A 27,039-nucleotide genomic window follows, 5' to 3' on the forward strand; every position below is an offset into this window, starting at 1 on the left:
ATTAATAATGAAAATTCCAAAAGTGAAATTAAGAAAATAATTCCATTTATAATAGCATCAAAAGTATAAAATACTAAGGTATAAATTTTTTAAAAAGAAGTGTAAGACTTATACGCTGGGAACTACACAACAACATTGTTGAAAGAAATTAAAGAAGATCTAAGTAAATGGAAAGACATTTGTATTCATGGATCAAAAGCTTTAACACCATTAAGAGAGCAATACTCCCCAAATTGAACTACAGATTCAATACACTCTCTATCAAAATCCTAGCTTCAGTAATCAGGACACTGCAGTAGTAAAATGAGGATAGATGGAATAGAACTGAGAGTCTAAAATTAATCCTTATGCTATGGTCAACTGATTTCGACAAGATTGCCAAGACAATAAAATGGAGAAAGAATAGTCTTTTCAACAAATGATGCTGAAACAACTGGATATTTATATGCAAAACAATGAATTTGGATCCATACCTCACATCAAATACAAAAATTAATTGAAAGTAGACCACAGGTCTAAATGTAATAGCAAAACTATAAAACTCCTAGAAGAATACATAGGAGTAAATCTTTGTGAAACTCTATTACACAAAGCCTTCTTTGATAAAACACCAAAAGCACAAAGAGCATAAGAAAAATAAACTGGACTTTTCAAAATTAAAAACATTTGTGCTTCAAAGGACACTGTCAAGAAAGTGCAGACAACTACAGAATGGAATAATATACTTACAAATCATACATCTGATAACAGACTGTTATCCAAAACTTGTAAAGAAATCTTGCAACTCAGTAATAAAAAGAACTAAGCCAATTGAAAAATGGGCAAAGGAAATGAATTAGACATTTCTCCAAAGAAGATACAGAAATGGATAGTAAGCACATGAAAAGATGCTCAACATCACTAGTCATTAGGGAAACACAAATCAGAACCACCATGTGATACTGCTTCTCACCTACTAGAATAGATAAAATTAAAATAACAGATAACAGATGTTGACAAGGATGTAGAGAAATCAGAATTCTCCTCTAGTGCTGGGGGGAATGTAGAAAGGTGCAGTTGGTTTGGAAAACAGTCTGGTGATTCCTCAAAGTTACATATAGAATTACTGTATGACCCAGCATTTCTACTTCTAAGCATACACCCCAAAGAACTGAAAACAGATGTCTACTGAAAAACTTGTACACGAATGTTCAGAGCAGCATTATTTCATAATAACCAAAAATGGAAACTTATTCAAATGTCCATCAACTGAAGAATAAAATGTGGTATATCCATATAATGGAACATTATTCAGCTATAAAAAGGAATGAAGTACTGACGTGTGCTGTGCTACGGGTGGACCTTGTAAACCTTATGCTAAGTAAAATAAGGTAGTCACAGAAGATCACATATTGGGCTGGCCCTGTGGCCTAGTGGTTAAGTTTGGTGCATCCTCTTGAGCAGCCCGGGTTCGCAGGTTTGGATCCTGGGCATGGACCTACCCTATTCATCAGCCATGCTTTGCTGGCAAACCACCTACAAAGTAGAGGAAGACTGGCATAGATGTTAGCTCAGGGCTAATCTTCCTCAGGAAAGAAAAAAAGAGGAAGATTGGTAACAGATATGAGCTTAGGGCGAATCTTCCTTAGGGAAAAAAACACCACATATTGCACGATTCTCTTTTTAGGAAATGTTCAGAATACCCAATAGACAAAGAAAATAAGGCAGTGATTGACAGGGGCTGGGGGGATAAAGAAAGGGAGAATGACTGCTGAGTAGGTATGGGGTTTCTTTTGGGGATGACAAAAATATTCAAAAATTAGACTGTAATAATCGCTTGCACAATCCTCTGAATATACTAGGAAAAACTGAATTATACATTTCAAAAGGGTGAATTATTTGGTATGTGAATTATACCTCAATAAAGCTGTTTTAAAAAATAACAGGTGATACAGTGATATAATATGCTAGGTGCTTACCACTATGTTCATACAATATTTTCCCTTCCTCAATGTTTATCTGCTATGCTGTGAAAACAACATTAAGATACAAACAAGGGGAAGACAAAGGAAAGACCACTTTGGGGACCTCGGTAGCTGGGACTTAGAGCCCTGCCAATATAAAATATTTACATGTGCTGAACTTACATGACAAGGAATTGACTTGTAGTTCAGAGTGACAGCAAATTATGTTGCATATCCTTACTAAGGCATAATCACTCGAAGACTTTTAGACTGTAAAATGCAAAACCGACGTCTCCTTAAGAGCCAAAGCCACTCTGTTCCCAGGGCCAGCAATCCCCACAATGCACTAAGAACAGATGGGCTCAAGAAGCAGAAACCACACACTCACATTCTTCAAGACGGGAAGCGCCAACTGCTCGAAGGCAGCCAGATCCACCACATACTGCCCAACTCGGCATTCACGTCTTCCAGGCGGAGGCTCCAACCTGAATGAAAAGACAGCATGCTCTTTGTTGAAAGACCCCTGTATTGACTTCTAGGTTTTAGCTGTTCCACTGAGCCTCTGGCCTTCCACACGTTAAATCATCCTTCAAAATCACCTACACAAAAAGCGGTGGTGTGCAAAGCTGATCTGATTCCATGCAGTCCTGAGGGCAGGACTACCACTAAGCGTGCACACCACCACCAATGGGTGCCACAGTCACCCTGGCGGGTCCACCCCTGAAGCTCCAGGAAGCTAGTGCACCAACTGTTCTTGGAAAGTAGCACTAGAAATGGGCTATGAATTACAAAGTGAGAAGAGCTTATTACTCAGTGGACTTAGTATTAAGTGAAATGTGATTATTTTTATACTGTGTTTTTCGTATGATGGTTTCAATCTCTGATCTCTTTCTCTGGGAAATCCATAAAGGCCCAAGATTCTTCAAGACAGAATAGATCAATCAGCTCAACACTGTGCCCAGGGAGAACAAAACACCACAGAAATGAAACATCAGTACCCAACTCTAGATAAAGGTCCCCGCGTGCCAGACAACGTGACAACATCGAATCCTATTCTTCTCCCGCCCTGTCTGACTTCTTCTGTGTAAAATCCATCAACAGGCACACCAGAGGACTTTAACAGCTCACTGGCTTTCTGGATCAATGTTGTTTTTCCAACTCCTAAAAAAAAAAAAAAAGTGTTCATTAGGAACCACGCCCTTGCTGGAGCACATACTCGCTGACTCTGACAGCAATCATGGTGGGGAGAGAAATGGGATGCAAAGGGATTTTATGAATATTAACTTCGCTTTAATTTTGATTGCTCCAGATGCTAAAACTTTAATTTCGAGAAGAAACAAGCATAACAACAATATGAATAGTATCTTAAAGTTTATTGTTAAATTCTGAAACATTATTAATTTTGTCACATACACAATCCTAGAACCAATTAAGTAGTTTTCTGATGACAGTCTCAAGTGCAATTTGCATCCTGTGAGACAAGTTTCTATTCTCTCCTGGGGTTCCTCTCCTCCTTGGGTGGCCACACTTAATCACCTAGGAAGTAAAACTAGTCTTGCTTGAGTCAAAGGCTTGGCTCTTTACACTAGGATTTCAACCTTTAAGGCACTCTGGACCTACAGTGAACACTGGCAAAGCCACTTCATGCCTCCAGGGACTTACATTGCTGTCTCCTGAAAATTTCTCTCTTAAATACCAGTAACACCACTAGAAATGGTAGTTTTTAAACTTTTTCACAAAAGCAATCCTATCAGGTTGGCAATCCCTTCCATCGTCTCCTCCAGCACATGGAAGCATTCCTGTGACTTGCTCCCAAGCCCTTCCCAAATTAGAAGCTATGCACCTCCACACCTCTGACCCCTTCCTTTCTTCCCAGCCTGCTGACTGCTCTAATTAACTCGTGTGGGGTTGACAAGCACCAACAGGTGCTATGTAACATACGAATCACTGACATCATGGAGCCAGGCACTGTTCTACTTGCTTCACAAGCATTTTCTCGGGTAAAGCCTCACAACCACCCTGAGTCAGTTACCATCCTTGTCCCTATTTTACAGATGGAGAGACTGAGGCACAGAGGGGGTAGGCAAACTTATTCAAGGTTACACAACTACTAAGGAGCATATATTTTAACAGGGACCTTGATCTGTCGCCACGACTTTGTTTATACAAGCTTTACTCCCACAAGCTTTACTCCCATAAAGATTTAAGTCAGTGACATCATGATTACCCAAAAACGGGAAAACTTCTAGCAGGTCTGCAATAGAGCTATTTTGAGACACCACACACAGGGTTGCAAATTATTTCTACAGCTGCCCACAAAAAGCCATTAAGGTTCCCCAAGAAGCCTTTTCAGCTTCCTTGAAATAAAATATGATCCATTACTCTTATTTAATGAATTTCTCCTCCAAACTTGACACTAACAATGGCATCTGGTCTTTTGGAACAGTAAGCTAAGACGATCCCAGCCACAGGCTCACTGTGGCTAGTAAGAGAACTGTGGAGTTCTGTGAGAACTGTGTAATCCCAGCTCTGTCCCTCAGTAATTGTTGCTTTAGGAAAGTCATTGAAGAATCGGTTTAATGTAGGGACTGGCCCTGTGGCTGAGTAGTTAATTTCACGCACTCCACTTCAGCAGCCCCAGGTTTCACCGGTTTGGATCCTGGGTGCAGACCCAGCACTGCTCGTCAGGCCATGCTGAGGCAGCGTCCCACACAGCACAACCAGAAGGACCTGAAACTGAATATACAACCATGTGCTGGGGGTCTTCGGGGAGAAGAAGAAAAAAAAGAAGACTGGCAACAGATGTTGGCTCAGGGGCAATCTTAAAAATACAAAGAATCTGTTTAATGTAGGCAAGTGGCATGGTGGCCACCACAGCACACAGCAATTCTGTGGCTAGGAATTTAGCCTCAGTAAAGAATCTGACCACAGTACAAAGATACAGGAAACAGGACGTTCACCCCAGCATTCTTTACAACAGCAAAACAGTGATAATGTTGGCTGGTCCTGCGGCCGAGTGGTTAAGTTCGTGCGCTCCGTTTCACCAGCCCAGGGTTTTGCTGGTTTGGATTCTGGGCATGGGCATGGCACCACTCATCTGGCCATGCTGAGGTGGTGTCCCACATGCCACAAACAGAAGGACCTACAACTAGAATATACAACTATGTACTGGGGAGCTTTGGGGAGAGGAAGAAAAAAAACAACAAGAAAAAGATTGGCAGCAGATGTTAGCTCAGGTGACAATCTTAAAAAAAAAAAACAAAGAAACAGTGATAATGGAAATGTTGCTCAGTAAGGGAATATTAAATTATGGTACCATGTATATGATGACACATAAATACACAGCAATACCATGCAGCCATTAAAGAGAATACTGTTTACCTATATTTATTAGTACATAAAACAGACCAAAATATACGAAAATAAATGCAGAAAAAGCAGGTTAAAAAACAGCACACATACACAGTATTATTTCATGATGTTTTTTCTTTTTTTAAAAAGTGAAGTATGGGGCCAGCCCAGTGGCACGGCGGTTAAGTTCGCATGTTCCACATCACGGCGGCCCGGGGTTTGCTGGTTTGGATCCCGGGTGCAGACATGGCACTGCTTGGCAAGCCATGCTGTGGTAGGCGTCCCACGTATAAAGTAGAAGAAGGTGGGCACGGATGTTAGCTCAGGGCCAGTCTTCCTCAGCAAAAAGAGGAGGACTGGCAGTAGTTAGCTCAGGGCTAGTCTTCCTCAATAAATAAATAAACAAAAAGTGAAGTATGTATGTGCCTACAGAAGAAAACACTGAGAAGAATATGGAAAGGTTTACTATACTTATTTCCAAATGCTGGAATTCCACATGATTGTCATTTTCTCCTTTAAAACTTTCTTGACTTTTTTTGGTCTTATAGTGAGTAGGTATTACTCTTAATGTAAGAAAAAACAAAACTGTTTACATTTTGAAAAAGATAAAATGGAGCAGCTGTAATAAAAGGGACACTATGGGTCCTGTATGTTTGGTAGGACATGGTAAAGCGAGAGGAGGTATTTGACTCAAATCCCTTTTCTCCTTTTCAGCTCTAGAAATATTCTTTCAGTTAATTTTTCATCTCTATTAATTAAGCAGCTACCCTAGTGCTGTCTACACTGGCTAAGAAATGGCCTGCTCTGAAGGAGACCCAAAATGACAGCCCCACACCATACGCAGACAAGAAGAGCAGGTCAGAAAGCTCTGGAATTAGTTTGCCTCTGGTTCTCCCATAAAGCCAACCCTGAGATAAAGATTCAAGTGTAAGTAGTTTAATTTGGGAAGTGATCCCAAGACACACTGGTAGGGAGGTAACCGCATCATCAAGCTAAGTTACCACCTGGGTGGCTGGAGCTTAATCCCATTGGGGAATCCTAGGAGACACAAGGCTCAGAGGTATCCTGTCTGAGGGATGAGGAAGTAGGGCATTTATCCACCAACTCCCACCTATCCTGCGTCGAAGGCTGCTTCCGGGGGACAGGAATTCCCTGGGCCTTCAGGCCTGCCCTGTGTGCAGGCAGAGTGGGCTCCAGCGACCAGAGGAAGCCCTCCAATAGGTCACAGGCTGAACAGTTGGAAGTTGGGAAAAATGCTAAGTGCCAAGAAGACATAGGTGGGGCACTGAGAGCATATACAGCAAAAAGCGACCTCTTTACCTGACCGTCTGAACATGCAGAGAGATCTAGACAGCAGGCAGAGTTTGGGACTGAGATGGTGATAGATACCAAACAAATTAAACACACACCCCAACAAGACAGTAACTATAAAGGAGAAAAAAAGTTGTGCATAAAAGGAAAAGAAATTATAGATTAGCTTTTACATAGTCATAATACTGTAAACACTGACTACTGAGTTAATTCAAATCACATTATAACTGCACGAAGAAGATGGGGAGAAAGAGAAGGTAAGGGGGTTTTAGGACAGGCTTAAGAAAGCCATACTGTAGAACCATCTTTCAACCGTGTGTACACAAAACTTTTATAAAGAAGGAAACGGAGGGGCCGGGCCAGTGGCGTAGTGGTTCACGTGCTCCGCTTTGGCAGCCCAGGGTTCACAGGTTGATTCCAGGCATGGACCTACACACCGCTCATCAAGCCATGCTGTGGCAGGCATCCCACATACAGAAAATAGAGCAAAACTGGCACGGATGTTAGTTCAGGGACAATCTTCCTCAAGCAAAAAGAGTAAGATTGGCAACAGATGTTAGCTCAGGGCCACTCTTCCTCACCAAAAAAAATAAATAAATAAAAGAAGGAAAAAACAAGACCCAGTGCTGGCCTGGCCAACCTCTGTCCCCACACACCTCCAGGACTCAGGCAGAAACAATCACAATAACAGGTCTCCTCCGTTATGAAACACATAGATGTCTTAGGGCCAGCCTGCTGTGAAAATGGCATTCCAAGTTTCAAATAAAGGACTGACAAATCAACTTTCAGAAAACAGTCCTTTGCAATACTAGGGAGTACCTTTGGATATCAGAAATTTCTCAAACCATCCTCCTCCTCACTGCTTCCCCATTGCCTGGCAAAAAGTTTCAAGTCTGCAACATTAAGTGTAGCCTTCACTACGTAAGGCTAAACATAATCATTATAAAATAAAGTGAAAGAGAATTCCAGGCCCAGATTTACAATCTTTGATATCTGAACTCACAGTTAACTTGAAAGTTAGACCCACCTTGCAAAGGAGAGGAAGAAATCACTCTCTCCTTTCTAAGACATCTTTCTTCCTTAGCCTATCTGATGCTGCCCCCACCTTCCTGCCTCTTCTCTTAGGCCAGATACATGTTTAGCACCTCGGTTTAAAAAGCAGCTCCTCTTCTAGTCTCTCATTTGAAAACGCTATCCCATTCACATATTCCCATAGGGTCGAGGGATTTGCCCAATGACAGGCATTAGGGGGAGAGGCACAGACAAAGGGTCTGAGACGGAGAAGGAGTTCCTGTAAGTATCAAGTCTTCTCAACCTGCAGCCTCATGCATGGGGGGAATTCAGGCGGTCCGTGAACTTGGACGGGGCGAAAAAGGTTACATCTTCAGTTGCACTATCCTTCGACTGAAATTCCGCCCTTCCTTTCCTTAGGTCTGTAGACCAGAGTCACAGCAGGCCAGCACGTGCGCCTATCCGTAGACATCAGACACCTTCCTGTCAATCACGGTTGTGGCAGCTATCCTGAAATGTGGTTTGTGCACACCACAACATCAACACTACAGTAGATGTTATTGCCGCCGCTGGACCCTGCGATTTAATATCTTGATAAAGAAGTCCATATATGACCAAATCACGAGTCCGTTCTTTCTCTTTCCATTGTTGGCTTCATTTCCAATCCTATCTACCTTATGGACTTACAATCACGTTTTCTGGGAAAGGATAGGCAGGCTTCAAACCACCAAGCCTGTCATCTAAATCGGGAATTTTGGAGGCCAGCAGTCCGAGCCCTGGAGCCGGCCGCCCCTCCCCCAAAGCGCGGACCGCGCCCCCCACGCCCCCCTCCCCCATGGGCCCCCCTCGGCATCCCGGAGGTGGACGAAAGCGGGGTTACCTGGGGGCCCAGTCAGGAACACGTGCCGGGCCATATGGGTGGGATGGGTGGAGGTCGCGACCCGGGTCGCAGGCGGGGTCCCGGTCGCAATCCGGGGTACGGGTTCCGCCCCCCGCGTGCCTCAGGCCCCACCTCGGCCGGCCGGAAGCACCGCCCTCCCCGCCGCGCATGCGCCTCAGCGCTCGGTCGCTGTCCACACATGCGCCTCCGCGCCACTCCTCGGGCCGCGCCTGCGCCCTCAGCTCTCGGCCTCGGTGCGCGCGGCGGTGTCTGCCCCTACAGGGGTTGGGGGTTGGGGGCTCCGGTCTTGTTTGAACCGTGTCCGGGTCGCTATACTTCAGCCTTAGCGCCGGGCTCACGAGGCGTGTTTGCACGGTGATGTGCATGAGACCGTCTCTTGCTAAACTAGTTGCCCGAGTTCTGCCTCTGGGACCCGGACCAGCGAGCTGAAATTCCCCCAGGCTCGGGGACAACCCTTCTGAAGGAGGTTTGGGTCCTGGAAGCCCTCCTCAAGAGAGGAGGCTTTGCTACCGAGTCGAACTCTTTGCTCCGCGTTGTCAGCCACAGCTGCAGGGTGGAATTACGTGATTAAACCTGCTCGATGCCTGGCTCCACCTCCGGAGATTCGGAGTCATTGGTCTTGGGCAAGTCCTAAGCATCTGGCTCTCTTTTTGTTGTTTAAGTTCCCCGGCTACTTTCAAGTCCACGGGGGTTGAAAACCACTGGTTTAGGCGTACTTCCAGTCTTCGGCCATGCGTATAAAGAGCAGTTCCCCCTTCCTACCTCCATGCCATAATCGTAGACCAACGCAAGACCCAGTTGGACCATCACCAGGTGCAGAGAATTAAATGGCTTTCCCCCGCCTCACTTAACCACTTGAAGTGTTTCAGCCAGTGAAATGGAGTGTCAATGGCCTTGGGCCCGATCTACCTGTAAACTCTTTCAGTCTAACAGGTGAACAGTTTGACTTAATGATCAATCAACCTCCATCCTGGCTGGGAAAGCAGTTTCAGTGAGTGCTCAACTTAATTGGTTTGTGCCCACGCGGGACCTCCAGGGGGATATACACCAGTCAAATGGCCTCAGTTTCTTGCTGTTTAAAAAGGAATCATCTAAAAAAAAGGCAGACTTGTACCGTGTAGCTGCCACCGTCATTTCTGCAACAATTCTAACTGCATCACTGGTAACGTAGAGCCTTCTGTCTATATTTCTTTCACCTCCATGCAAACTGGAATCAAGAACAGCTGAGGTAGCCAAGTAAACCCAAAAGAGTAGTTTCCAAAAGAAGGAAACATGTTCACAGTCATATGTGTACTCTTGTTTTTATTAAAAACATTTATTTTTAAATGCCAGTTATGTAAAATTTTCCATCACTAAAAAGCAATTCATATTTGCAAGGCTCACCAAAGGTTGGATTATTTTCTTTTGATGCTATGCCTGGAATTCCCATAGCTACTAGCAGGCTTCAGTTTACATAGCTCAAGGAGTATACAGACTCCAGGTGTAGAGAATTGCTGTCTCAGAGAACAAAAAGAAAATTCTTCCATAGTTGGATGTTCTTTTTCCATTAAACACTGTTTCTTTGGGTGGTGATTACATGGCTGTCCTCACTTTATGAGAATTCATTGATCTGAGTCTTCTGTACCGCTTCCTCTATGTGTTGTCCATCAATAACAGTAGAAGTACCTTTTATGAGAGGTTAACAACAAAAGGAGGGCAGAATTAGGAACACACTTAAAAACAAGTAGGTTATTAAAGTACTGTGCTGAATCTAAGTTTTGCTTGCTATGCTACCAAGTAGAGTTACCTGAGGAACAGGCATTCTCATTCTTTCTTCCTGCAGCACCCAGGTACAGGCCCCCTCTTGATAGCATGCAGTATGGCTCTTTATAAAGCAGTTTGTGAGGACATGCCTAAAGTCTCTACAATTCCCAAAGTCTTAAAAACACAGGGGTTTTGGTTGTTTCTATCTTTGTTTTTCATCTCTCTCCTTTGCCAGGACTGTCCTTGTTTTAAAACTGGGCTGTGGAAGACACATCACTTGAATGGGTGAGGATGAAGAAGGGAGGAAAGCCAGGAGAAAGAGTTTCACTGGTCCAGAATGACCCGGATGTCCAAGGGCAGATCTTCTATCCAGCAAGGCCTTTCATTGCAGCTGGAATCCTGGGGAAGGCAGTCTAGAAAGACAAGTGTGTGTGCAAAGGTCCTGAGGCAGAAGTGCTTGGCCTCAGGGAAGGATAGCAGCAAGCCAGGGTGGCTGGAGCAGATTGGGAGAGACATTCAGATAGGAGATGAGATCAGAGGGGCAGCAGAAGCCCAGATCCTTCAGGTTTTATAGGCTGTGGCTTATAGGCTTTTACTGTAGAAGAGTGGAAAAGCCATAACAGGGTTTGAACAGAGGGGTAGCTTGGTATAAGTTATTTTTAGAAAAAGATCCTCAGGCATCTGTGTGGAAAATAGACTGTAGAGGGGCAAGGGTGGAAGCAGGAAGACTAGTTAGGAGGCTACCATAAAAATCCAGATGAGGTCATGCATTTACTGGCACAGACATGCCGTAGGTCCTTAGTAAATGTTTTCTTGAATAAATGAATGCCATCCACGCAGACGCCACCAGACTGTCAGGGAAGAAGAGTGATGGCAGAGGGGCAGGAGAATCGTACAGGCTTTCCAAGCCTTAAAGTGTCAGCGTTACATTGAGGTAACGTTAAATAATCATCCTCAGGTGATGTCCCTGGAGCACAAGGGTGAGACTTGGCTTGACCAAACCAGCTGGGCAGGGCCCTGACATACTAGGGCTTTCCATTCTAATACAGACAACTGGGTGTTGGTTAGAAGAACAGACTAAGTACTGGGACAGCAAGCCCCAGGGGAAATTTCCCTGTCTCAGCTCTGTGGTACCCATCAGGCACACACACTGTCCCCAGCTCTCTTTGCCGAGGTCACCTGAAATTGCCGAGCTAGGCTGGGGAAGGGAGGGAGTGCTGGCCAGCTGGCTGGGAGACTTGTTCTCAGGAGCCCCCAGGTATACTGTTGGGAGAAGCAGCAGTCCCACCTACTGTGGGCAGAATTCTAAGATCACCCCCCGAATTCCCTGCCCCCCAGCCTGTGTACCCTGTACATAATCTCTAGGACTGTGAATATGATGGATCTTACTCCCATGATTCGGTTATATTATATAGTCTTAACTTGACCCTGACATGGGGAAATCATCCAGGTGGGCCTGACCTAATCACACAAGTTCTTCAAAGCTGAGCTTTCTCTGGCTAGTTCCAGAAGAGAAAGTCAGAGATTCGAAGCCCGAGGATGCCAAGTACCTTTGCTGGCTTCGAGATCGAAGGGCCGTGTAGCAAGGATGTGGGTAGACTCTAGAGCTGAGAGCGAGCTGACACTCAGCAAGGAAACAGGACCTCAGTCCTACAATCTCAAAGACCTGAATTCTGTTGAGAACAAGGATGCCCTTAAACATGGATTTTTTTCCAGAGGCCCCCAAAAATCTTGGCCTGACCCTCATCTTCTGAGCAGAAAACCCAGCTATGCTGTGATTGGACTTCTGACCTACACAACTCTGAGCTTATGAAGAGGTAGGATTTATGGGGCCGGCTCCGTGGCCGAGTGGTTAAGTTCGTGCGCTCCGCTGCAGCGGCCCAGGTTTTGCATCCTGGGCGCGGACATGGCGCCGCTCGTCAGGCCACATTGAGGTGGCGTCCCACATCCCACAACTAGAAGGACCTGCAACTAAGATATACAACTATGTACGGGGGGTTTGGGAAGATAAAGCGGAAAAAAAAAAAAAGATTGGCAACAATTGTTAGCTCAGGTGCCAATCTTTAAAAAAAAAAAAAAGAGGTAGGATTTTAAGTTTTCAAGTTTGTGGTAATTTGTGACACAGCAGTGGAAAACTAATAGTCCACTCACGCATCTGCATGTGCACACTCATCTACAGCCTCATTCTAGAATTTTCCTGGCCAGCTCCACTCTCAGGCCCTGGTACCCTGCTAGTCGTATTTGGAGTGATATTGAGGACCTAGACCCAACCTCTCAGCTGGATGACTGTCTAAGAATTTAAAAACATGTTTTCAAGCTACCACATCTTAAAACACACCTCCCATGAACTAAGCACCTGACTTACGTTAACCTGCTAAATTCTTATACAACCTATAAAGCAGAGATTCTCGCACCCACCCCACCCCTTTATAGGTAAATCAAGCCTCGGAGAAACTGAATAACCTACCCCACCAAAGTCAGAGAACTATTAGGTGCTGAAGTGGGACCCGAACCAGATTTGGTGCCTTCGAAATGCGTGCTATATTACTCATTGACTTTAGCGATCGACTTTGTTTATAGTTTTCAGACAAATAAAGTGGTATTGTGTTCATTTAAAGTCAACCCCTTATTGAATTTCTATAGTGAGTGGGGTTTCTTTTTTAACTACAGTTCAAATTATTGTGCAAATACTAAATGTAGGAGTAATTGTGTGTGTGTGACACGCCCGTGTGTGCAGGTTTGTGGGTGGGGGGAATGTTTGTATCCATGCCATCTCGTTTGACCAGTTGCTACACGTTCATGGCCACCACGTCCTGGTGTAGAGATGGGGACAATGGAGCATTGCAGAAGCCCTGGCTCATTGTCAGGGTCAGTGGGAGAACTGGAAATAGAGGACAGCGTTCTGACTTTCTGACTGTGGTCACTGGCCATGGCCCTGGGCTATGGTCTGGACCCCCTCCTTTGGCTGTGCTGTGTGCACTTTAAAAAGTGTGGCTATTGTCAGAGTAAGTGCAGAAAAGCCATGCAGATGGCAGTTGATCAAGTGGCTGCAAGATTCCACAAAGAATGGTAAACCAGCAAAAAGAAGGAAATTCTCTCTAGCCTCGTAAAAAATGATCGGAGTAAACAAGGAAGGTTATAAAAGTGAATTGCCAAGGACGAGCTGAGAGGTACAGGGAAAAACGAGGCCTGTTGGCAGAGCTTGGATTTGGCTTTATGTCATTTCCTCAGAATGCTGACATTGCACGGCTGTGTTTTGTTCAGGTTCATATTCATTCATTCCACCCAGATCCCATCAGTGGAGAGTCTATTGTTTGCAGAATAATATGGCACTTGTTCTGGTTTGAACCTGTGTCTGATGGGTAGGAACCAAAAATTGCTGCATCTAATGAATATTCAACACCTGATATAAATAGAACTGGTTATTTATTTAATACCCTTCTTTCCTTCCTTCCTCCCTCCCTCCTTCCTTCCTTCCCTCCTCCTTCCTTCTTTCCTTCCTTCCTTCCCTCCTTTCTTCTTTCTTCTGTTTTATTCTGGACACTGTACACTGTGGTAAATAGTAGGAATCAAAGATACATTTGAAATAGCTTCTGTCCTGAGAAGATGAAGACAATCAGAAGTACCGATGATCACCCTTTTATACCTGAGGTCCAAATTAAAATAAATAAATAAATATTCATGAGCTACATTTTGTCAATCAAAATGAAAACACCTTTATTTGAGCTCCAGGGGGAAGAATTACTTTCCTACTCCTTTAGATTACCTACCTTATTGAATAAAAATTGCCAGTGAGAGAGTTGGCCTTGCATTTTAGCCACCAACCTTTTAATACTTGGACATATTTAACAAATGATGATAGCTAACATTTACTATGTTTAGTATTTGTCAGGCTTGCTTCTCAGAGCATTATAAATTACATTATCTCCTTTAATCTTCACAAAAAATTCATTTCATATATGGAGAAATCAAGGTACAGAGAGGCTAAGGGCCTTGCCTAAGGCTGCAACACACACACACACACACACACACGTGTATACATATATATGTGTGTGTATGTATATGGGTGTGTATATATGTTCTTTTGTACATATGTGTGTGTACATGTGTCTATAAGACTCAAACTTAGGTACAGTCGTGTGTTGCTTAACGACAAGGCTATGTTCTGAGAAACGCGTCGTTAGGTGACTTCGTCATTGTGCGAACATCATAGAGTGTAGTTACACAAATCTAGATGGTATAGCTTACTACACACCTGGGCTACATGGTACTAGCCTTATGGGACCACCATTGTATGTGCGGTCCATAGTTGACCGAAATGTCATTATATGGCACATGACTGTATTTGGGCACCAGAGTCTGTCTGATGTAGATTTTTAACTTTTCTCCTAGAAATAGGTGGTGGGCAATGTCAAAAGCAAGAAAGGTCACATAAGGACTGCAGACATGGGCCATTGTTTGCTCTTCCCTCTTCTAGGAAAACGCGAATCATATTACAGTGTGACAAGTGCCCTAAAGTTGCTCTTACAGTAGTAAGAACATGGAGATATCGGGGGCATTCTCTTTGCCTGAGTCTAATCTCATTCCGCTCCCCAGGGCTTTCCAGAATGATAATCACTATCACATATGTCCTTGTGGACCAGCTGACCTGGAGATCCCTGGATTAGTCGGTAATCAAGTGGGCCAGGCAGGCACACTGTCTCTCAGAGGGACACTGCCACTGTCCCACTAAAGCTGAATCAGACACACTCCTGACCCCTCTTAGCCAGCACATCATGAAGGATCTCTCTTCTGACTTAGGTCGAAGGTCAATGGCATTCATTCAAAGTTCGTTGTCTTTCCCTATAAATCATCTGTAAGGGAAGCTAATTGCTTTTTAATTTGGTCGAAATACATCATCCCCAGAATTGTTTGCACAATGGAGCCCAGGCAAAGGAGGCTGTTGGTTTTAATTAGGTGCATTCATCCTCAAGGAGCCTTGGCCCTCCTCGCTGTCTCACGCGCTCTCTTGTACCTTACTGGTTAAGGGGGTGGTTTCGGCTCCATCTGCCTGACAAGTTAATAAAGGTTCTGCTGACTGAAAATTAAGGGGAAACTTTAGGAATAATTCATTTTCCTTCTTATTGTATGTCTTTAGTCTTCCCAGAGGGGCAGTGTGCATTGATTTTTTTTTCTCTGATCAAACTCCACCATCCCCTTCTAACTCTGTGTGAGGTCTGAAAGCTGGTGGGGTTGGATATATGAAGCATTAATTTGTGGCAGACTAATAAATAATTTGGGACATTTTAAAGCAGGTGCTGTTCTCCCCCCAATGAACAATCCCACACTGGCTAGTGAAACAAAGATCCTAGATTCTTGATTTCAGTCACCCCAGTGTGAGACAAAGCAGATTTTCACAGAGATGTGAACAGACAGAACCATTCCTCCTGAAGACCCATACCTCCAGTCCTCATTTTGCAATGATGCTCCAGGCTGAGTCAAGAACAGGGTAAAGAGTTGTTGAGAAAAGAAGAGACTCAATGTCTGGTCCTGTTCACTGCTCCACAGACTCTTATGTTTGAAGAGGTGAGGATAGTTGGCTCCTAGGCAGCTGTGCCTGGATGTAGCCCAGCAAGATACTAAGAATATCCTCATGCCACCTTGGTGCAGGAGAGTAGAAATGGTGGCATTGTTGCGTGGGAGGGCTGGGCCAACCTTGAGTTTCCTAGGGCTCCTGCTAGGTATGGAGAAGACACAAAATATTTTCACGTAGCCACAGGGATCATATGCTCTCTATCACAGGGCCTTTGCACATGCTATTTCTCCTGCTTCAAAGGCTCTCTCCCCCATCATCTTCCCCTAGGTAACATTTATTCATTGTTCCTGACCCCTTAGAACATGCCAAGTGTCCCTGATATATGCTCCCCTAGCTTCCTGAACTTCTAGTTCATTTCACTTACCATAATTCTAGTTGAATAATTAATTATTTAAACTTATTTAATGACTTTCTCTTGTGCTAGACTGAAAGCTTTATGAGAGAGAGAACTGGGTTGGGCTTATTCACCACTTTATCCCCTGCATCTAGGTGTTCAATTGTGCTTGATAAATTCAATAGTTTATTTTTCAGTGTAACACTTTTGAAAATCCTCCTTTGTGGTAAAGATATTTTGGAAAGAAATACAAATGAATAGTAGCAGCCTACTGCACATACCAGCATTCAGAAGAAATATAACTTCAGTGTCGTCCATCATATTTGTCACTTTTACATCTTACAGGGTGCTTATTAGGCATTCTATGCTAACTAAAGGTGTATACAACAGAATCTTTGCCCTAAAAATACATATAATCTAGTTTGTAAACCACACCAATACACATAGCACAATTACATAATGATACAAATAAAACCTACATAAAAATCAATGCTATGGACATCTCACACCCCATTAGGATGGCTGCTATCAAAAAAAATACCAAACAGAAAATAACAAGTGTTGGTGGGGAGGTGGAGAAATAGGAGCCCTCGTGCACAGTAGTTGGGAATGTAAAATGGCACAGCTGCTATAAAAAGTAGTATGGCGGTTCCTCCAAAAATTAGGATTACCATACAATCCATTGAGTCCACTTCTGGGTATATACCCCCAAAATTGAAAGCAGAGACCTGGACAGATTTTTGTACACCCCTGTTCATAGCAGCATTGTTAAAAATAGTCGAAAGGTGGAAACAACACATTAGTGGTTGAATGGACAGGCAAAATGTGGTATATCCATGCAATGGAATATTGTTCAGCTTTAAAAAGGAAGAAGATTCTGACACATGCTACAACATGGATGAATCTTGAGGACATTACACTATGAGAAGTAAGTCAGGCACAAAAAGACAAATACTGTATGATTTCACCGATAGTGAGGTACCTAGAGGAGTCAACTGCATAGAGACAGAAAGTAGAGTGGTGGTTGCCAAGGGCTTGGGAGGGGAAATGGGCGTTATTGGTTGATGGGAACACAGTTTCTGTTTTGTGAGAGGAAAAGAGATCTGGAGATGGAGGGTGGCGATGGTTGCACAACATTGCGAATATGCTTAACGCCACTGAGCTGCACACTTAAAAACTATTGAGATGCTATATTTTATGTTATGTGTATTTTACCACAATAAAAATGAAGGAAACAAATCAATATATGGAAAGTCAGGCTGAAGAAAAGAGAACAGTAAAGGCTGGAGTGATCAGAGAAGGGGTTTGGGAGAAGATGTGGCTTGAGCTGGGCTGTGGAGGACACGTCACTTGAATGGGTGAGCATGAAGAAGGGAGGAAAGCCAGGAGAAAGAGTTTCACTGGTCCAGAATGACCCGGATGTCCAAGGGCAGATCTTCTATCCAGCAAGGCCTTTCATTGCAGCTGGAATCCTGGCAAATCAGCTCCTGAAATTAAGGGCTGGCGAAGATCCTTGAGAGATGGTTCTAGGGGTCCTATTATGGTCCCACAGGCCTGGTTGGGATAAGGAGATGCGTGTCCCCTCTTGGTCCCTGGGAAACAATGCCAACTAGAGACTTTCAGCACAGATAGCTGGAAGACCCGGGATTGTCCTTGGCCCTATTCTGCTCCTTTCTAGCAGCTGCCTCAAGTCAGATTCTGTCTAAATGGCTGACAGATGGCCTTGGAGGACCATTTTCCCAAATATGCAGACTGGACAGGCAGGGGAGCAAGGACAGAAGGGAAAGTGGGAAAGAACAGGACTTATGGATGTGATGGTGCTGGAGCCCACCACCCCACCCCAGGTAAGCAACCCCCTGCCATCCTGCAGAGCTGAGGCTGGGGAGTGGGGACATGCCCATCTTTACCAACAGGGCAGGCCCCTCCAAACCTGCGTAAGCAAAATCAGGGCTTTGCAGCCTGATTTTCCACCCTGGCTGTCCACCCTGCCACCAGAAAGCATGGCCGCTCTTGATAGAAAAACATTCGGAAATGTGAAAGGAGCATCCACCTGGGAATTCAAGCCATTGAGCTGAGACCAGATTGTTATTTTACCTTGAGCACGTTGTTCAACGTCTTTGGGCTTCGGTGTCTATAACTGAAAAACAAAAGTAAAATTCCTGCACTCAGGTGTGCTGTAGGAACGAGGTGAGGTTATTTATGGAGAAGCTCTTATAAAGTATGAAGTCAATCAGCCGGTATTACTGTATCCCAGAGTTCCTAAGTGTCTGGAAGGTGGAACAGGCCTAATGAGTAATTGGCACCTTCTCATAGGTCTTGCATTCCTCTTGGAAGCTTTTCTTAGACTTGTTTTTATACTCCAGGAAGTTTTTTTCTTCTTTGTGTAAATTTTTATTATGTAAAATTTCAAACGTGAAAATATAGACAAAGAATGGTAAGCCCCATGAACGCAAGCCCAGCTTCAACAATTATCAATTCATGGCTGATCTTATTTCATCTCTGCCCCGCTCTCCTTCCCCTCCTAAACCCACAATGAACTTTTTCAAGCAAAATATCAGACATCTTATCATTTCATTGATGAATATTTTAATATGCACTTCTAAAATAGTAGGATACTTTTTAAAACATAACCACAATACCATTACCACACCTAAAATATTATTTCCTAATATCATAAAATACCAACTCAGCATTCAGATTTCCTAATTAGCTCATTATATTTTTTAGTTTGTTTGGGTAGGATCTGCATAAGGTTCATACATTATAATTAACTGAAAACATCTTGTATCCTTTTAATCTAAAGGACCCCTTCCATCTCACTTTTTCCTTGTAATTTCTGTGTTAAAGAAACTGGTGGACTGTCCTGCACAGTTTTTCACTGTCTGGGTTTTGCTCATGTGTCCCCATGGCGTTCTTGAGCCTGCTCCTCTGTTCCTGTATTTCTTCTAGATTGGTGTTCCATCAAGAGACTTCAGCCAAAGACCTGCCCTGGGATGACACTGCCTCTTCTTGATGTGTCCAGATGTACATCAGATTTGGAGAGTTTAATATTCCTCAAGTAGCAGCTTCTCCTTCTTCTTCTCGTCATAAAACATAAAGCTTATTAAGCTCACTTCCTATGCGGTAAGCTCTTACACACATTATCTCATTCTGTTTTTCACTACAGTATTATGAAATAGCGTAGTTAAAATTTGACATTCATTTCAGCTGCCCAGCACCTAAACCCTTTCCTTTGTTTGAGAAATTGCTCACCTTAGGAGTCTTTGCAGGAGGCAGAGTTCCCCTCTTTCCCTGCCGGATACCATGTTTCCAGCCTCCTTTGCAGCCAAGGAAAAGGCAAGTGACCGAGGCCACACCAGTCAGATATGCCAGTTTTGGCCTTAATTAGGTGCTAAAGACACAAGGACATTGTGGCCATGGGATTGGTGGCCATGGCAATTCCAGCCATGGTCCTAGCAGGGCGTTCTGTATCCAGTTCTTGCCTCAGGCTCTGCTGCATCCCTGGGGGCTGGACCAGGCCAGTGCTCCTGCGAGATTCCTCCTGCATCATCCCTGGGCCTGCTTAGTCCACTCACCTTGAGTTTTCCCATAAGTGTGTGGAGCCCAGGAGGAAGCTGGCATTGCAGAAGCTGCATCAGAGAAACAAGGAACCTGTTCCTTGTAATTGTTTGAGCCTCCGAATCACACTTACCCAGAGCCAGCCTTGTCTTGGGGCGTATGATTGTCACGTCTCCAGGTAATTTAAGTCATTTGCAATTAGAAGAATTTTAACTGGTAGAATGGAAAGATACTTCTCAAATAATGTAAAGGAACAGCATAGGATATTGCATGTGTAATGTGATTACAACTATATAAAAGTAAAGTTAAATTAAAAGCAATTGGGATTTTTAAGGGAAACAAAAGAAAAAATGAACAAATGGGACTACATCAAACTAAAAAGCTTCTGCACAGCAAAGGAAACCATGAACAAAATGAAAAGACAACCTAACAATTGGGAGAAGATATTTGCAAACCGCATATCAGATAAGGGGTTAATATCCAAAATATACAAAGAACTAATACAGCTCAACAACAAAAAAACCAACAATCCAATTAGAAAATGGACAAAAGATCTGAACAGAGATTTCTCCAAAGAAGATATATGGATGGCCAACAGGCATTTGAAAAGATGCTCAACATCATTAGCTATCAGGGAAATGCAAATCAAAACTGCAATGAGGTATCACCTCACTCCGGTCAGAATGGCTATAATTAACAAGACAGGAAACAACAAATATTGGAGAGGGTGTGGAGAGAGGGGAACCCTTGTTCACTGCTGGTGGCAGTGCAAACTGGTGCGGTCACTATGGAAAGCAGTTTGGAGTACCCTCAGAAAATTAAGGATAGATCTACCATATGATCCAGCTATCCCACTGCTGGGTATTTATCCAAAGAACTTGAAAACACAAAGGCATAAAGATACTTGCCACTTCTATATTCATTGCATCATTATACACAATAGCCAAGAAATGGAAGCAACCTAGGTGCCCATCAAGGGACGAATGGATAAAGATGTGGTATTTATACATGATGGACTACTACTCAGCCCTAAGAAATGATGAAATCCGGCCACTTGTGACAACATGGATGGAACTTGAGGGTATTATGCTGACTGAAATAGGTCAGAGGGAGAAAGTCAGATACCATATGATCTCAATCATAAGTAGAAGATAAAAACAACGACAAAAAAACACATAGCTTTGGAGATTGGACTGGTGGTTACCATAAGGGAAGGTGGGGGGAGGGCAAAAGGGGTGATTAGGGTCACATGTGAGGGGATGCACTATAATTAGTGTTCGGGTGGTGAACATGATGTAATGTACACAGAATTTGAAATAGGATGTACTTCCGAAAATAATAAAAATAAAATAAAATAAAATAGTAATTTTAAAAAAAAAAGCAATTGGGAAGAAGTAATCCAAAATGTGAGCAGTGATGTGGATGAGCAGTGGGAAAATGGCTAATTTTCATCATTATACTTTATTTAGTATTTTCCGAATTCTGAATAACACTTTTTTTTTTCTTTTTCTTCCAAAGCCCCCCGGTACATAGTTGTGTATCTTTGAGGTGTGGGTCTTTCTAGTTGTGGCATGTGGGACGCTTCCTCAGCGTGGCTTGATGAGCGGTGCCATGTCCTTGCCCAGGATTCCAACTTGCGAAACCCTGGGCTGCTGAAGCAGAGCGCATTTGCGAGCTTATCCACTCTGCCACAGGGCCAGCCCATGAATAACACTTTTGAAAATATACACATACACACACCCCCCACAAACATATGCACACAATGTTGTGGGATTTAGGCACGGCCAGGAATAAGGGTGCTGATTCCCCACAAGTAGGTGAAGGAAGGACGTCATCTGGGCTGTTCTTATGCATAAGCTGATGATCTGACTCATTTCACCGTGGGACTACTGAGGGCTTTGCTGGGATCTGAATGCATCGTGGTGTGTTTAGATCCAGTACCCACTATGGCTCAGTAATTGCTCTGAAAATGAATATTATAAAAGAACTATTTGACGCAGCGTAACCCTTTAAATAGGCTCTGTGCAGTGACCCAGGGAAGCAGCTGTAAGTCTACAAGTGACATGGGAGATGCACAATGAGACGAGGAGCAGCTCTCCCTCGTGTATATACGTGCTTGCACAGATTCACCTCATTTAAAACTCTGCTGCTGCAACCCCACTCCTGAGTGGTTCCTTCTCCCGGTCGTAGGCTCTTCGGGGTCACTCAGGGGAAGGAAGCCTGTGCTGCTCCCACCCAGAGGGCCTGCCTTGGAGTGCTTTGCATGCTGCCTCACCCCGCCAGCACTGCCTCTGCACAGCCTGGACCTCCTCAGAAAGGACTAGATGCTGGACTCTACATCCAGGAAAGAAGCCACTAGCACCTCTGCCATGTGAGTTCTGGAGAAACACAAAAATTAGGTGTCCGTCCCACCAACACTGTAATGGAACCAAAATTTTCAGATTGTGAAGTCATGTTTTCTGTAGTCCCTCTGAGAATTTCAGGAACAGAGGCCCAGAATTGAGGGAAGAGGCTAGAGGAGAGAGAAGTGGCCTATAGTCCCCAAATGCAGTGTTGGATGATGAGAAGCGCATTGCCCCAGGTTGACGGGAGGCCTGGGTTTGCAGTGTGTCTAGGCTGCTAGAAAAATATGGATGGACAATGCGTAGTCCTTTTTAACCATTTAATATTTGAGACATGCTTAGACTAAAAAATTATTTATTGTTTATCTGAAATTCAAATGGAGTAAGCATCCTATATTTTTCTTGGCTAAAGCAGGCAACCCTAAGGGTACCCCATTACTAACTGTGCCCTGGCAAGTGTCCCCTCCCCACTGCTTTCTTTGGCACCATGAGGCAATTAGGCTGAAAAGCCTATAAGGATTCCTGGGCTCTCAAATTCTGATTCTGAGATGCAATTAGGAGAAGGAAAAGCAAAACCTGAGGCTTAGAATATCTTTGAAGGTAAAAAAAAAAGAAAAAATGGTTGTGTATGACAGGGCACTGGCCAATATCTCTACAGTACCACACTGATCAGATTGACTGAATTTTTCTCTTTTCAGATAGCAATTTGAGGATTTGCAGACCTAGCTTGAAGTCAAAAGGCAAGGTTAGTATCAAAATATTAAAGGAGGTCATGTCAAATATTTGTGAACAAATATATTCACTTTATTGCTATTAATTATCATGAAAAATGGAAATAATTTAAATGTCCTAAAATAATGGTAAGATTAGGTAAATGATAACCAAGTTAAACTATAGAATATTGTGTTTTATGTAGCCAGGAAAAAATTCTGCTTATGAAGAATTTTAATGAGCATAGGAAAATATGTTGGTTTTTAAAAAAAGGAACCAAACTATTTAAAATTTATTTAAAATGTGTACACACACACACACACATATATATAATGTGTGCACAGAAATAAGCTTAAAAGGTAAATGATTAAAACCTTCATATTGGTTATCTCTGGAGAGTTGGATTCTGAATGATTTTGATTTTTTCCTATTTATGTTTTCCTGTATCTTTATGTTTTCTACAACAAATGTGTCACTTTCATAATCAGAGAATATTGACATTATATAAGTGGAGAACTCTTTGACAAGAAATAAAACATGGCCCTACACAGGTGTCAGTGTATAAATTACTTAATATAGTTTTAGAATCTTCCACATTCTTTCCTGTTTTTTTTTTTTTAGGAAGATTAGCCCTGAGCTAACTGCTGCCAATCCTCCTCTTTTTGCTGAGAAAGACTGGCCCTGAGCTAACATCTGTGCCCATCTTCCTCTACTTTACGTGTGGGACGCCTGCCGCAGCATGGCTTGTCAAGTGGTGCCATGTCCCCACCCGGAACCCGAACTGGCGAACCCTGGGCTGCTGAGAAGCAGAACGTGGGCACTTAACTGCTGTGCCACGGGGCTGGCCTGAGAATCTTTCACATTCTGAGAGAACTACGAAAGAAGATTGAGGACTGGAAATAGAATTGTTTAGATATAAATCTGCACTTATGCCCAATTCTTTCTCTTCGATTACTACAAAATTTCCTGATCATTCACTCTTTCTGTCATTTCCCAGCTCCAGAAATGAAGTCTACAGCCAGCGGTTGGCCTTCTGTGCACCTGGTGAGTCTTAACTAACACCAAGGAGCCAACAAGGGGAGAGGTTGTAATTTTGGAAGAGCAAAGGGTAGATAAAGACTGTCTGTGGATGCATTTGAGTAAAGATCTTTAGAATGCAAGAGAGCAAGCTATACAGGTATCTGAGGGAAAAGCATTTCCAGCAGAAGGAATAGAAAATGCAAAGTCTTTGAGGCACGTTTGAGGAAGGGAAGAAAGCTAGAATGGCTGGAGCAGAGTAAGCTAGAGGCAGAATAGTAGAAGTGGATTATAAAATATTGTGTAATTTAAAAGAATGTTTACATTTAACAAATTAAAATTTAAAATGGAAATACAATGTAATATAACCATGCTTTCCACAAGATAATTACAATAATTATTCAAAATGAATTTTTAATTCACTCTGAGTTTATTAGTCAGGCTTCTCCAAGAGAAACAGAACTAATAGGATGTGTGTGTATTTATCTATACATATAGAAACAGAGAGATTTATTTTAAGGAATTGGCTCATGTGATTATGGATGTTGGCAAGTCCAAAATCTGATGGGTGGGCTGGTAGACTGGAGACCCAGGGAAGAATAGTTCCAGTCCAAAGGACATCAGGCTGGAAAATTCCATCTTGATTAGGGGACCTCAGTCTTTGTTCTACTCATGCCTTCAACTGATTGGAGGAGGCCCACCCACAGTATGAAGGGCAATCAGCTTTACTCAAAGTCCACTGATTTAAATGTTAATCTCATTCAAAAACCACCCTCACAAAAATAGTCAGAATAATGTTTGGCCCGATATCTAGGCCCTGTGGCCCAGCCGAGTTGACGCATAAAATTAACCATCATGAAGCATGATGTGGTCTAGCAGTGATTTAAAGTTGGTTGGTCTGATTTAAAGTTGTATGATGTCTTCATCTTCACATCCTTTCAGTGCATCATCGTGACTGTGTGTTAGGAGATCATTTGAGGCCAGAGCCCAGTGGTCTTCCTGTGCCCTTTTGTGAGGGGCCCTTTCCTCACTCACACACATATGCAAATATGCCTACACTCAGCCACTCTCATGGGGCCCAGCCCAGCAGAGGAGCTTGGTCAATGCTTTCGTTTGTGGCCTTGAGGAAACCTCTCACTGTCACATCATTTTTTCTCTTGTTCCCTCCCATATATTCCTCTTTTAGTAAATTCTATCCTCTCTATTTAAAGAGGATCCTGTTAATAATGTTATCTTCTGTATCAGATATAGTTAGATCAGAGAAACCAAACCTCTAAGGGTGACACAGAATGAGGGATTCATTACAGGTTAGAGCTTACACAGTTGTGGGAGCTGGTGGAGCCAGCTTGCCTCTGTGTCTGCTGTTGACCTGACACCCCTAGAGGTCAGCTGGATGGAGGGAGCTGGTCAGGGTTGAGAGCAGGGGCACGCTTGAGTTTGTTTCTCAGCTCCAACCTCGATGACGTGTGGGACTATGGGAGAAGCTGGCCTCTTTTCCTCAGAGCTGCATACTCCCGCCCGGAGCTTGTAGAAGCTGATGGAGAACTGGCTGGATTTAGAAGAGCTGAGGGTCCAGGTGTGCCCCTAGTAACAAGGAGAGCTGGTAGACCAGTGACAACATGCAGGGCTGCCTTCATATTTTGCACGAGATGCTCCCTGCAGCCAAAGCTAACCCAGAAGGATGGAGGAGGGACAGGAATTCCAGAAAATGTAATTGCAGCTTAGTTAAGTTGACACAGTCCAAAGTCATCGCAGTCTACCCTCTGACAACATGGCACCCACGTACAACGCGCTTAACCAAATGTAACCTCCAAGTAAAGATAATAGTGAGCTCCTGCTACTGCCTAGCATGACGCAGTGAGTCCTTGTAAGATCAAAACAAAGGAAGATGTGTGATAAAGCCCCTCTATCCATCTTTGCATGATCATCAGTTTCTAGCTGGGTCTCACTCAGGGTTAACCACCGTTAACACATATGTTAGATAGTAGGGGAATAAAACAGAGGAGGAAAACATGGTTAATGTATACACATTAAAATAAAGAAAGAGTACTCAAACTACTACATTCTTCATTTCTACAAGTGGTCGTATGGCCATAGCCGGTAGTTATAACTGCCTTCTTCCACTCCCCACTCCTTTTGCCCTCAGCAAGCTCCTCTGAGAAATAGCTCCTCATTTGCTTCAATTGAGAAGGTTCTAGTCATTAGCAGTCCTGCTATAGTAAGTGGCTGCAGTTTTCCATTGACTATTTCATGGAGATCCTCAGAGAAGCCCCAGGTAATAGCTGCTTTGCAGACACACTTCTCCTCACCTCCATTGTGTGGTAACAACCTAATTCTCCCTTGATACTCAGGAGCCATCACCCTAGCCAGTACAGTAACCCTCTTCTTTGCCTGTTGACTGACAGGCATGGGGATCCCAGAGTGGTCAGCGGGCTGTCCTACCATTTTAGTGGAACCACTGATATGTCTCTTCGTGGAAGCGTTTATCCTTTGAGAACTAAGACCTCCTGACCAGCAGAGCTCAAAGTCATGGTATGGAGGAAAATGTATTTCACTAGGGGTAATAGTGAGAGCAGCCACTCTTATTTCCACCCCTTGATTTCCAGCCCCATGACTTCTGGCTATGGAAAATGGCATCATATTTGGGTAGCTGATTTAGAATGTTTATTATACATTGTATGTCACACAGCTGACAATGTAACTTAGTTTCCAAATGGCACTTCACTGTTCTATGAAACTCAGAGTTATGGGAAACACAGTAATACCAAGAAATTCCATGAGCATGAGCCTATTGCTGCATTTCATTTACTGAAAAGTGAGGCTCTTGGTTAGAAGCAGTGCTATGTGGAATAATATGAGGGAGAATAAGCCTCTCCATAATTCCATGGACAGTGTTTTGGGCCCCATTCAAAACTGGCAACTTTTCAGATTACTCAATAAATGGGTGGGAGTAGCAAGCACAGATGAAATACGTGCTACCTCTTTCTTAGTGATAAGAAGGGCTAAAATTCTAAAATTCCAATATGTGAGTGTGGGAGAGTTTCCACACCACCAGCAATTCTTGGACACCAGCTGGGTGTCCTACAGTTCAACTCAGTTCTGACACTATCTACCCAGAGATAGCATCAGATTCCACAGGTTAAGGGTTCAGTCCCACAAGACCGCCCTCCTCCTCCACTTCAGATACCAATCACAAGTCCAGGTTGTCACCTGGGCTTCTGACCAACTGGCTATAAATTGGA

The 27,039-nt window shown here is 43.4% G+C and overlaps 1 protein-coding gene across 2 annotated transcripts in view; it reads right to left on the reverse strand.

Moving 5' to 3' along the window:
• NTPCR (nucleoside-triphosphatase, cancer-related) overlaps positions 1 to 8,743 on the reverse strand; it is a 38,484-nt gene extending 29,741 nt beyond the window's left edge. Inside the window, exons 1-3 of one of the 2 annotated variants that reach the window (XM_044758808.2) lie at positions 8,497 to 8,743; positions 2,942 to 3,104; positions 2,332 to 2,428 (exon numbers count right to left, since the gene is read on the reverse strand). In XM_044758808.2, the coding sequence (XP_044614743.1) occupies positions 2,332 to 2,428; positions 2,942 to 3,104; positions 8,497 to 8,530 (294 nt within the window). In that variant the 5' untranslated portion in view covers positions 8,531 to 8,743. The remainder of the gene's footprint in view (positions 1 to 2,331; positions 2,429 to 2,941; positions 3,105 to 8,496) is intronic. The other variant, XM_044758816.2, reaches the window with a different exon arrangement.
• Positions 8,744 to 27,039: the final 18,296 nt, after the last annotated feature.

The sequence above is a fragment of the Equus asinus genome, chromosome 2, assembly GCF_041296235.1.
Source record: "Equus asinus isolate D_3611 breed Donkey chromosome 2, EquAss-T2T_v2, whole genome shotgun sequence".
Classification (NCBI taxonomy): domain Eukaryota; kingdom Metazoa; phylum Chordata; class Mammalia; order Perissodactyla; family Equidae; genus Equus; species Equus asinus.